This window comes from Sesamum indicum, linkage group LG4 (assembly GCF_026168435.1).
Source record: "Sesamum indicum cultivar Baizhima isolate 11 linkage group LG4, ASM2616843v1, whole genome shotgun sequence".
Lineage (NCBI taxonomy): Eukaryota > Viridiplantae > Streptophyta > Magnoliopsida > Lamiales > Pedaliaceae > Sesamum > Sesamum indicum.
In genome coordinates this window covers 18,461,161-18,474,363 of record NC_142660.1, presented here as the reverse complement: position 1 = coordinate 18,474,363, position 13,203 = coordinate 18,461,161, and the positions used below count along the sequence as shown (strand labels likewise).

The following is a 13,203-nucleotide window of genomic DNA, read 5'->3' as shown; positions in this document are numbered from 1 at the left end:
CGTTATTTGACAAATTACAAATACTCCCTGATTTTAATGTTCTTCTAACAACGAGTTCATTCTGTTAGGTTTTCATCCAATTTTTTTAGTAAATTGTTCAAAATGGCTTAATGAATTATGAATTAGAATTTAATATAGTTTTTAAATTTTTTTAAAAAAATTATGAACTAATATTCTCATTGGATTATTTACTTTATCCACTCTCAAATTTCTTATATTTTTTCAAATATTTATATTTTTTTAAATAAAAGTACGAGTAAAACAGTAATTTTTACCTCACCATCTAAGAACTACATAATTGTTTTTCCATTTGAGGAGGTATTACTATTTTCTCAAACAACGATGAAAATAGTTGTAATTTACGCCTATCAATAAATTGAAAACCACATCTCTTCTATCAATAAACTCACATCAAAAAAAGTCTATATTAAGTGAGACAAATATCAATTACGACAAATTCACATTAAGTGAGACAAGTACCGTTATTGCTGAGTTTTCTTTCTTTATTTCAATTATTTATGACTTAGAATTTCTCTTCATCAAGGCATACCAAAAGGATCGAGCAAATGACTCAATTGTGACACTTTATTCTTATAATAATATCTGGGGTCGAGTTTGAGAAGAATTTTTAAAATAAACAAAAGAAGAAATAATAAAAAATTGACTTTATATGACATACTCGATATGTGTATAAATGTATTCAAATTATAAATAATTAAATCTTAATACTAATTCTTTATTCATAAATATAATAACACTTAATTAATTTTGCATTTCACTGGTTAAAATACTATGTATAAAAAAAATGTTCTAAAAAATAAACATATAGTTCTTGGAGTAAAGTAGTATGCTTTAACTTTTTGAAATTGGGCATCCTTTCTAATAATAATAATTAAAAATTACAATTAGCTATTAGTTTTCTTGCCTTATAAAAAGCTGGGGAACTTTATTGTAATTGTGAGGCATCACTCATAACTAAAGGGACTTGAAATTTACACTTTGATTCACTCCCCTTTTTTATTAATTTAAAAAAAATTATGGTTAAGAATATAAATTGTGACGAGTACTGATTAATTATGTGCATTTGTACAATAATTATTAATTGTTGTTTTTTCAGACGAGGGTAAAATTTATAGTCATAGCTAAAAATTATTGGCAAATATTTATTTTTACCATAATCAATAAATGACTCGTATTATCCTTCTAAATAAATATTTTTTAATAAAAAAATTATAATGTATAGTATGAAGTATTCTTTATACGTGCACGTAGAACGCGACGAAGTATAAATTCATTTTTATAATTTTTCAAAATACTCTTTTTTTGTTTTTTTTTAACGATTTTAATCAATTAAAAAAATAACATTTTTATTCTTGTGTATGGGGTTCTAGGCAGTCTTGACTCGTAATGATGATTGAAGTCGAAATTATTTAAATTTTTTTAGAAGAAAAAGAAAAAAAAATTAAGCCCGTCGATGTTCGACTAGACTAAATTTTTAAAAAAATTACCTATTTTTTTTTTAAATAATAACTAAAAAAAAGAAATTCATAAAAAAAGAGAGGGAAGCAAAAACATGTTACAAGTAAAAGTAGGAAAAAGAAATGGATCATTCCCATGAGAAAAATGCAATGACTGCATGCCTCACTATTATAGTTGAGTCATGTTTGGCAGAGGCAGTCACATGGAGTTTTTAAGTGACTTTGGCCCCTCAACACTGCAACCTCCTGTTTGGACTACCCCTTTCTTTTTCTTTCTACCAAGATAATTACATCTGCACTCCCTCATTTCTAATTAATTTACATAAATTATCCATGTCTTTTATAAAATTACACATACAATCATAAAAACGTTAGTATTATGTACACAGACCACCCCTGTTTTTTGATAAATTACACATACACCATACAAAAACGTCTATATCACCACACAAACTACCCCTGATTTCAGGCTGTCGTCAACGGTTTCTTTATGTACGTAAAAGATACAGATGAATTTGTATAAATAAATTATAGATTAGGGGTATAAATATAAATATTCTTCCTTTTTTTTAGATGAGCTAAAAGTGATTTTCCTCCCAAAGAACTGTAGCAGATAGCTTAAGCAATCTGATAAGCACCACTATTTATGTCATGTGCATATTCTCACATGGAAAATGCTAAAGTTTTGTTTGTTTTGCAAGTAAAGTCAGGAAATGCTGCTTACTTAACCAAAATAACTTTTATAGTTTCAAGAAAAATATGAGAAGAGAAGAGGGTCAAATTTGATTTCTTGCTGCCAACAAAAACAACAACCAATCACAACCTTTCTTCTTAATATTATCAATAACTTTTAGGGGGTTTCAAAGTGCTTATCATTATTAGAGGTGTGTTCTCAACTACTTTTATTTTTAGGGTGAAAATAAGTTGCATAAAAAGTTATAAGTTAAATAACAGTAAAAGTGGATCGAAGTTCGAAAATAAAAGTGCAAAAATTTAGAGTCGGAGTGTTTAAAAAATTAGTTTAATATATATAATTTAATCAAGAAACGGCAGAAATAGATACGGAGTTGCTTATAGCTTTTTATAGTAAATCAGCTTAATGTAAGTAGTTTAAAAGTGAAAACTTTAAATGAAAAATATTGTTTTCGATTTATTTATAATAGTAAGTTGATAAATGCTTATCTTAAATCCGACGGTGATCATCAATAATATGTTGTGCCCGATTCATTAAAAAATTCGACTCATTTAAAAATTTTAAATATACATAAAAAGGGTTTTTATTTTAAATAAGTAAAAACTTAAATAAAACACAATCCACCATAGTAGCCAAATAAATCATTTCCCCAAAATAAAGGCATCCCATCCCAACAACTACTTGAGATGGATTTTATTAGCAATGTCTTTCCAACAAATGTTTGCACAAAATTTAATTTCACAAACAATAATAACACAAAATGACTTTTATTATTTTATAGATGTTTGAAAATAATTTTAAAAATATCAAATGTAATCTATAATACAAGATCGAAAAAAAACCCACAAATCGAAAAAAATAAATATCACACACGCGTCATCCAAAATGAAATAAATCAAGAAGGGCAATTTCGATTACCATTTTAATCAAACAAATAAATGAAAAATAAAAAGGAAATTATCTATCAAAATGTCCAAAAATAATTATAAATCACTAATTTCCTATAAAAAATAAAGAGGACAAAGAGAACTCCGAGACCTATACAATAAATAGTCCAACACTAATATGAAGTCGTCACTAATATTTAGTTGAGTTGACATTATCTCTTTTAAATAAAGCAGGCATTAAATTTTAATTCAAAATTTATTATTTCCACCCTTATTGTAATAAAAAAAATTAATTTAAGAGATTTTGAGTTCTAATCCAAAATTTCGTAATTGTAATAGGTGGTGGTGTATTTTCAACATATTGTCACAATTAGAAAAAAGAAGAAAGAGAAATGAAGCAAACAAAACAAAATACTAAGTGTTGATTAATAAAACAATTCAAAAATAAAATGAAAATAAGAATTGGCAGTCGTTATCCTCGAGGGGAAGCAAATGGCCAAATATCCAAGAATGAGAGAGAGAGAGAGAGAGAGAGAGAGAGAGAGAGAGTAGGCAGATTAGAGGCTTGTTCCAAAAGTAAGCAGAAAAGAGTAATTTATAGCCCAAAAACTCATCAAAGATTACCAGCAGGAAAAGAAAACAATGAGAAACAGCTAAGCCTAACACACTGCTCTCTCCCCCTTCTCTTTTCTTTCTTTTTCATTGATTTTCGATTTCCGTGTCAAGCAAGCATCCATACCACACACCACACTCCCTTCCCCTACCCCATTTCATTTCTTAACCCATGGGCAAAAGCCAAATCCCAACTCCTCTCATCAATAAAATCCCATTTTTCATTTCGTTTCGCTGCTTGATAAAGCCTTTTCTTGCCTTCTAATCTTTACTTCTAACCCACCTCCTGTTTGTTACTTTTTTCCTGGGTTATTTTCCATCGGGGATTTTTTCTTTGATGTGTTGAGTTTTGTGGGAGCATCAAGAATCGTGTGGAGTTTTGGTTTTTCTTGGTGGGTTTGTCTTAATTGTTGATTTGGGTGTGGAAATGGGACAGGAGGTGGTGGTGGCGGCTGTGGGCTCGGCGGCTCCGCCGGTGGGGATGGGAGCACCTCCGCCGACCTCTCTGGCACCCGGGTTCAGGTTTCATCCGACGGACGAGGAGTTGGTGAGGTATTATTTGAGGAGGAAAGCTTGTGGGAAGCCTTTCCGGTTCCAAGCTGTTACTGAAATCGATGTGTACAAATCTGAGCCTTGGGAGCTTGCTGGTATGTAAAGATAAAGTCTTTTAACATGCTTAAATGAACTTGACTCAGATTCCTCTGTCTCTCTATTTCTTTCTTTTTTTAAATATTTTTTTGTTGCATGAAAAGATTCAGTCTTTTGGTTGATAGATGTGGTTTTCATTTGTAAAGGTATAGTTTTAAGATTTTTATTTTATTTTTTAATTTTTTGGTTTTTGCCTTTTCATGTTGATTGTTTGGAGCTTAGCTTGTTTATTTTCCCTGTTGTTCTGCTGTGTAATTTTCTTTTTCCCTTTTGATTGTTTGTTTTCCTGTGTAGCTTGCTTATCTATTTGTAATATTTGGATTTGCTGATATAGGTGTGTGAATTTATAGCTGATATCATTACATTTGAGACTGGTAGGCAGTGAGGACTTCTATTTTAGTATCTATGGAGTAAAATGCTATGAAGTGAAGTGCAAGAAAATAGACATTTTTATGGGTAATAGGAAAGAATTATAGTTCAAGATGAGATTTTTATATCCTGTTTATGTTTCATAGAAGAACTTAGGAAAGAACGTAGTAACTAACAGATGGAAATAGATGTAGATGCGTGTGTTTATACAAGATAATGGTGCTTGTGTAAAATGGGTGATAAGAGATTTAAGCAGAACATCTTGTTGTGTTAATTTTGCATTTATGTCTGTTGGCGTGATTCCTTCACGTGCCATTGGGTTTATCGGTGTTCGCTTGTAAATATTATGTTTTCTTTTTGTTTTTGTTTCTCACTATGTCTTGTGCATTGGCTGTTTGCTAATTATTGGTCTTCTGATGTGCTTGTTTGCCTTGAAAAAGACTACTCGTCGCTGAAGAGTAGAGATCTAGAATGGTACTTCTTCAGCCCTGTGGATAGGAAGTATGGCAATGGGTCTCGGCTGAATCGTGCCACTGGAAAAGGATATTGGAAAGCCACTGGGAAGGATAGAGCGGTGCGTCATAAGAACCAAACTATAGGAATGAAGAAAACGCTTGTTTTCCATAGCGGGCGAGCACCCGATGGCAAGAGAACAAATTGGGTGATGCATGAGTATAGGCTTTGTGACTCAGAATTGGAGACCGCTGGAGTTTCACAGGTGTGGACTTTTGTGGTCAATTCACCGTGCAGTGCTTTGCTTTATTATTTTCTTGTATATCTCTCTGTGAAAAAGTTATGAATCTTGAGAGAAATCCTTTTCTGCTGTGTTGTGTGGAAAAAGGACGCATTTGTGCTTTGTAGAATCTTCCAGAAGAGTGGTCTAGGTCCACCCAATGGGGATCGCTATGCTCCTTTTGTTGAAGAGGAATGGGATGAAGATACTGGCCTCGTGGTTCCTGGAGGCGATGCTGATGATGACGTGCCCAATGGTGATGAAGCACGGGCCGAATGCACTGATATTGATCAGGTTTTTTAGCTGACCTTTTTCTTTAAATTATTAAGTTTATTTCCTTTAGAGGTATCGTCAGCTTTTGCTTGTATATGCATTTCCATTTTCTTCTCCAAAAATGTAGTTAATGAAGTTAATAAAAGATTTTCGACGTTGCAGCATTTTGTAGCTCAAGTTGTTGCCAAGAGCAAGTAATTACGGATTAAAGGAACTTATGCACATTGTAGGCTGAAAACTATGTGTGCTGAGCCTTGTTTTGAATTTCTTTTGCTTTGGGCTGGTAAAAGGTCAATATACGACACTGAAGATGTCTGTATTAGTTCTTATGTAACGGCAAAACTGAGTTCATTCAGAGATCGCTGCTGTCTATACTCTGCTAGAGAATTCATCCAGGGCAATTATACCCCTCATTTATGCATACAACTTTCCTCAATGCATGAAGAACACATGAACCGGGTCTTATTCCAGGTGGAACAGACTTGACTCTCCCTTTTTTTCTTTCCCGAATAAGCGGGCTGGCATGTCTGAGAGGTTGTTGTTCATGCATGGAAGACATTTTGAGATGCATCTTCATATATTCGAGTTGTCTAGACTAATTTCCTGTCTTAAACCATTCATCTTTTCCAAAAATTGGAACTTTATTGAAGTGCAAGTCTGGGACTGAAACGATGTGTGACCACTGAATTTGAGAAACTTGCTTTATCAACTCTCAGACCATGGTCCAGTGGGAGTGAAATTCAGTAGTTATACTGGGCCGTTACTTTGTCGACTCTCACCCGAAATGCAGTCCGAAGGGCTGGGCTGACGAGCATTTCCTGATTATTAGGCTGTGTTATGTTTTGACAATGTTGCAGTTGTTATAGTACTGTTATTTGAGATTTATTTGGTCAACCAAATATCTGATAATCATATGCCACGAAATCTACTATGTCTTGTAGTGAAAGAATTCTCTACATTTGTGTTCATTTAAGGCTCGTTTCCGTTGCTGGCTCGATCTTGCAGGAAAATAATGAAGTAGGAAAACAAGAAAGAAAATAGGAAGACAAGTAACCCTCTTATGTGGATATGCAGATACCTGTGAATTCATGTTGCTGCAGTGTATTTCTGGTTCATATTGCATTTTCCTTATTTCGTTTAAGTTTAATAGCATTGGCCTCAAATTTGTGACAGGACACTCCGCCTCTCAGCATGGCACCGCCCCAGATTGAGAACCCGATCGGGCCGCAGGGTCTTCCCTTTATGTGCAAGAGGGAGAGATCAGAAGACGACCCCGAGCCGCTCTCTTTAGCTCAAACTAAAAGATCGAAGTACGATGACCCCAACTCCAGCCATGCAAACGGATCCGAAGATTCCACCACGACAAGCCAGGATCCTCCCACAAAGATGACGACGACAAATTTTTCCTCCGCACTGTTGGAATTTCCTTTATTAGAACCCCTAGAGATGAAAGAAACCCACCCAGCCAACACGCACGCGTTCGATTCCTCCAACCTGGAGAAATCCGTACCGCCCGGGTACCTGAAGTTTATCAGCAATCTAGAGAATGAGATCCTGAACGTCTCCATGGAGCGGGAGACATTGAAGATTGAGGTGATGAGAGCCCAAGCAATGATCAACATTCTTCAATCTCGCATCGACATCTTGACCAAAGAAAATGAGGATTTGAGAAGACATGCCTAGGCAAGTGGAGATCGCCCGCCTGCGTATCCATGTACGTATTATCGTCCCTTTTTAGTTGCCGGCTCTGTCTTTCATTGCATCACAGTTTTCAATTTCTGTATGCTCTTCTTAACAAGGAAGATGAGTGTCGGCCCTTAGGCGTGTAGAGAGAGTTAGCCGTTTGCGGCTACTATATAATCTCTCCGTAGTCTAGTCTTAGTCCGAACAATGAATCTGTTGACGATACTCTTTTCTCTTTGAATCGACTCACTTGAATAAAGTTGACGTTCTGAATATCGATCGTGCATGCTCCCAGAACCGAATTTATACCTTAGCTTCAACTAAGTTGTCGGGATTGTAATGTGTCGAGTATATATAATGTTCTTCCAAACAAATGTAACGATGACCTGTATTTTATACACGTGGTCTGTATATGTGAAGTCGAATACGCGAAGAATAATTTGAAATAGAGGGTTCAAAATGATTTAAAATTCTATAATTAATTGTAGTTTTTAAATATTAAAATTCGCTATATTTTTGGATTGGATGATTGTTTAATTTTTTTTTTTTTGGCGGGGGTGGGGGGGTGTGGGGGGTGTTAGCGAGTTTGATGGTCAAAGTGAATCGATCTGTTGTACAACTCAAAGCCGACCAACCAAAACGGCTCGGTTTGCAGCGATGGTGAAACAGTTTTGATTTATTATTTTTTCCCCCCAAAATGAATCGATCTTTTTTTTTTTTTTTCGATAAATGTAAATTTCACTGATTAAAAAGTACAGTACAATACAACAATCTTAATAATTAGGTGGATCTCTCGACAAGTCAAGCGATCTGCCATGAACGATAAAGTCAAGTGCTAACAGAGTTAGAAAGATCAACACTCAGTATTTTCTGTCGTTATAACGGTAAAAATATATACCTCCCCACATGTATTAACGCGTGAAGACGTATGAGGGTAATTTGGTCATAAAAAGACTTATATGATTTGTTATAAATCAATAATAAGTCAATTGGGGGTAAATATTGATTCTCTTTTTGATTTTTTTGTTAATATAAAAAAATTTAGTAAATTTTGACAAACAGAGGGACTTATTCGTCAGGCGGAGGTGAACCTTAGGAGTGTTAGATGTATTTTTCCAAACTTCAGGAAGTTTATGCATAACTACACCAAACTTTAAGGGACGAGAACATAATTATCCCTATTTATAATTATATCATTAGTTTTAAGAATTAATAATCAATACATGAATTATTAATATTAAATATTTATATTTTATAATTATGAAACCCTTGGTATTTAAGAATGCATGATGTTAACAGGTAGGGCTTTGGCAATGATCATATGAATCAAACTCAAAACTCAACATTTAATTTTAAATTTTAGGATGTATTAATCATCCATAAGATCTAAAAAATCATAAGTTGTTTGTAAGGGTATTTATACATTATAGTTTAATTTATTTTAAAAATAAAGTCCATTGTGGTGATGGGAGGTCAACAGTAAATTGAATATTTTTTTAGGATAAATTACAATTGTGTTTTTTTTTTTAGATTTCACATAAAAATAAATCGCATAATTTTTTTTTATATTTTAAAAGTTCAGCTTAAATTTTCATATATTTTCAAAATAATGCATCCTCTCTTCTTCCGTTAATTATTCTTAACGGCGTTAGTTTTTTTATTGGGTTGCATGTCATACCCTTATAATAGTCATTGATCTTCAATTATTAAAAAATAATTTTTTTTATTGAGTTGTTTGTTACAGCTTGTGTTGTACAGATTATTTAATTATACCATTAAAAAAATAGAATTAAAAAATGAAGATCCAAAGTTTAAATAATTTAAAATATATTATATATACACAACACATAGTGTATATATATATATATATATATACATTTTGATACCCTTCGATCGTTTCTTTTAAAAGCCTAGAATAAAGGAAGGGAACCCCCACTATCAATCTAGTAGTCTGATCCTACTAGCTCATAAGCAAGGTACTAAGCTCATAATCTCTACACTTACACTAACCTAGTAGGGCAAAAATAATAGGAATTCCATGCGATACATATTTCCAGTATATAGGGATACATCATATTGAAATTTCTCTAACACTCTTGATTTGCAGCGGCCAACCTGTTAGCAGTAGTAACAAACTCTCCAGACTTTGGGTTGACTGGACAAGATTCGCTCCAATTATCATATCTCAATCCAGATTAAATCCAAATCCCAATCTGTTTTCTTATTAGTTAGTTAACATACACGACTTTCAGATGATGTATTACTTGTAACAACTAACTTCCGAATTCTACTCTAAAGTGGCCTATAAATAGAGGCCACAATGTAGTCATAAAGGTAACTTGATTTATTTACACTCTCACACTTTTTGCTTTTGGCTAACAGCAAGGCTACAAGCTTCCTACTCATTTTTGCACTCCACACAATTATTTCCAAAGATATTTCAATATTTTATCACTTCACACTAATTGTTACACTGTATCTTACATTATTCTTAAGTGTTTCCCTACTCATTTTTGATAAATCAATTTGCTAACTTAAGTATCGGAGTACTGACTTTTGTTTTGTAGGTTAGCCCTCCCTTGATCTTAGAATTTCTTTGAGAATTCTTGACCATCGTGATATTGTTGGATTCTGATATGCATCAATATGGACAGTAACGCTGCCCCCAGCACAAAGCGGAGGCAACGATGATGTCTCCCTTGCAGTCATCCTTGTAGGAGGAGACCATGCTGTCGCTCCCTTCTAAAGCGGGCGACGGGAGCGAACTAATCCCCGATGCCGACAGGCTCCCCTCGCCGGGGGGCGGAGGGGGCGAACCCGGAGAAGAAGTGCAATCTTCTTTGCCCAAATTGGGCAATGACGTGTGATGGCTGCCGCCGCCGATGCGGGAGAGAAGAACCAAAAAGAAAAAAAATATTCTTTTTAAATAATTTAAGGAAAAACGATATTATTTTTTTCAAAATTCTTTATTGAAATACATATAACATTAATTTAAATTTAAAAAATAATTTATAGTAAATAATATAACTTAAAAATATTTTTTTGTTATTCTGATATTTAATTAATTCATTCTATTAACTTACAGTTGTTTTCAGTCCACAGTTTGAAAAGTACGTATTTCTTTCCAATAGAAAGGGGTATTTGTAATTTTTCAAAATAAGGGAGTTTCCGTAAATATATTAAGCCTCATGGGAGGTAGCCGTAACAAATCCTATTTTTTAGACAAAAATTATGAGTTGTGTTTATAACGGGATTTTCAGATTATATTTCAAATTTATTCAACAATAAAACCAATTGTATGGTAATGGGCAGTGAAAATTATTTAACTTCCCACTCTTCAACTTTCATAGAAAAGTTGGATTTCTTTCAAAATTCAAACTATTTCAGAAAGAAGTAAAGAAACATTGTCGAAAATCTTCATAAAGTACGATTTTGCTATGTACAAACTCAAATATATATATATATATATATATATATATTTTAGATCATTTTTAATGATGATACCCATTTAATTTTTAAAAATTATCAATAATATTTATTCATCGCACATGTATCGAATATGCCCTCATCGTTAGTATCAACTAATCAATTTTCTGTTTAAAAATTCAATACTTCTAACCCGTTTATCTAATTTTTTATGAGAAAAATAAATTTAAAAAAAATGATGTATTTTAGTGTGTTTTTGGAAAATTCTAATTCAGGTTTGAGCATTTTGAATTAAAATTAATTATAAAGTAACTGAATTTTAATTAATTCTGTAATTTATTCAATTTATATAGTCGACACGAGTATACGTGTCTTAGTTAATATGATTCAAATAAATATTATTGTCGAAGTTACTTATTAAAATACAAAAAAGAACATTTATTACAAGGCGTGCCAATAAAAAGAAATTAAGTATTATTATTCTAATTTTTGAAAATTATCTAACTGATTTCATAAACTCTTTAAAATATTTTATAAATTTTTTGAAATTTATAAAATATTTAAAAAAGTTTTAGAAAATGAACTTATAAACCCAGGAAGAAGATTGGAGACCTTTTTTTTTTTTAAAAAAAAAAACTAATAACTACTAATATTTTGTCCATTTATAATCTTATTAGGATAATTCCTTGAATAATTATATTTTCAAGGTTTTATATACATATAATAAAGACATAATTATATAAAAATATATAAAAAAAAATACCCCCCTACCCCAAACAAAAAGAAAACAGGGATAATTACGTGGTTCTCCCATTAGATTTGGTGTAATTATATGTAAACTTTTCTTGTGGTTTGAGAAATTACTTCTGTTATTGTTGATACTTGTTTTCGTCTAACAAATAGATATGTCTATTTGTCAAAATTCACTGATATTAACAAAAAAATTGAATGAAAATTCAACAATAATTAACTTATTACATGTCAAATAATTTTTTTTTCTGACTAAATTACTCTTATATATATTCACACACTAATGCATGTGATGGGACATATCTTCACACTTTAAAGATAGTTCAGTCAAAAAAAAATTATTTGATTTGAAATAAGTCAATTAAATATAAATATGAATATTTATTTATTTATTTTACTAATGATATGGGTGGTATATGTAAGTTTGGGTTCCACGTATTGAAACTTTACATGGGGTATTACTTTAGGGTTTCCAGATGCAAAGGATACACAGTGGAAGTCCCGAGATACTAGCCCCGCCAGCCAAAGCACCAGGAAGAGAAGAACCGAAAGGGGTCCCCATGAGTGTAGAAAGATTTCCCACCACATCAGTTGATACCTGCAAATTTATTGAATTTTGGCTAAGAGAGACATATACTTGTCACCACTACTAAAGAGTAAATTAAAACGATATTTTTGAAATCTGTTATAATTACATATACCTTCTTATTTTATGAAAAGAAACAAATACCCCCTGATGGTTGATGAAATTATGTAATCCTTGAATGGAGTTACGAAATTGTCAATTTTGCTCTTACTGTTTTTTTAACAAAATTTAAAACTTATAGAAAATTCAAACGGGGTGGATAAAAAAAATTAAAAATTATAAAAAATTATCCACTTAGTTCATAAAAAAATTGGAATTTTTTTAAAAAAAAAATTAGAATTTTTAATCCAAAAGGACATTTTGGTCAGTTCACCACAAAGAATGAACGAAAACCTAACGGATTCAACTAATTATTAGACGACCGCTAAAATTAGGAAAATATTGGTGATTTTTCAAACAACAAGGGGTTATTCGTTATTATGCCAAAATCTCGTAGGAGGTCATTTCAATTTACCCGACCACTAAATATATTTTGCCAGAAAGGAAGTTACGTGTAATTATCTTAAATAAACAACGATGTAATTATCCAAAAAAAAAAAAAAGACAGAAAGAAAGAAAGAAAGAAAGAAAGAAAGAAAGAAAAATCAGGATAGAATTAATATTGTTTTCATGTCAACAACAACTTTTTTTAAAATAATAATAATAATAAAAAAAAGGTCTAGAACATTCCACGCGCAAGATAAACTAATTTGTGGTGGTACTTTCCTATTGCCTGGCGTTTAACAAACCACATATGCTAAAATGCTCCAAGTGTTGACGGATGCGCTTGCGCCACCACAAACGACGTCGTTAGTGGGCGTGATTGCTGAAACCCAACCAGTGCACCACGTATGGAGCGATGGGCACAACACACTGATGCAGCTGTTTTTCTGGCGACTAAAAATTTGTCCTGGAAACATCATCGCTCCTCGAAAATGCCGGTTTATATCCTCTTCCTTGGCGGTATTGAATGAGACAAGGATCCGAATCGCCGACCCGAATACCTTACCCAGCTACCCACTTAG

General features: G+C 32.5%; 1 protein-coding gene across 1 annotated transcript; it reads left to right on the top strand.

Annotated features, from left to right (window-relative positions):
- The first annotated feature begins 3,620 nt into the window (after window positions 1-3,620).
- Window positions 3,621-7,650, top strand: LOC105161035 (NAC domain containing protein 50). Its single transcript, XM_011078596.3, has 4 exons — window positions 3,621-4,318; window positions 5,129-5,406; window positions 5,530-5,715; window positions 6,868-7,650. The coding sequence occupies exons 1-4, from the start codon at window positions 4,099-4,101 to the stop codon at window positions 7,375-7,377; spliced, it is 1,194 nt and encodes a 397-aa protein (XP_011076898.1). The 5' UTR covers window positions 3,621-4,098; the 3' UTR covers window positions 7,378-7,650.
- The last annotated feature ends 5,553 nt before the right edge of the window (window positions 7,651-13,203 follow it).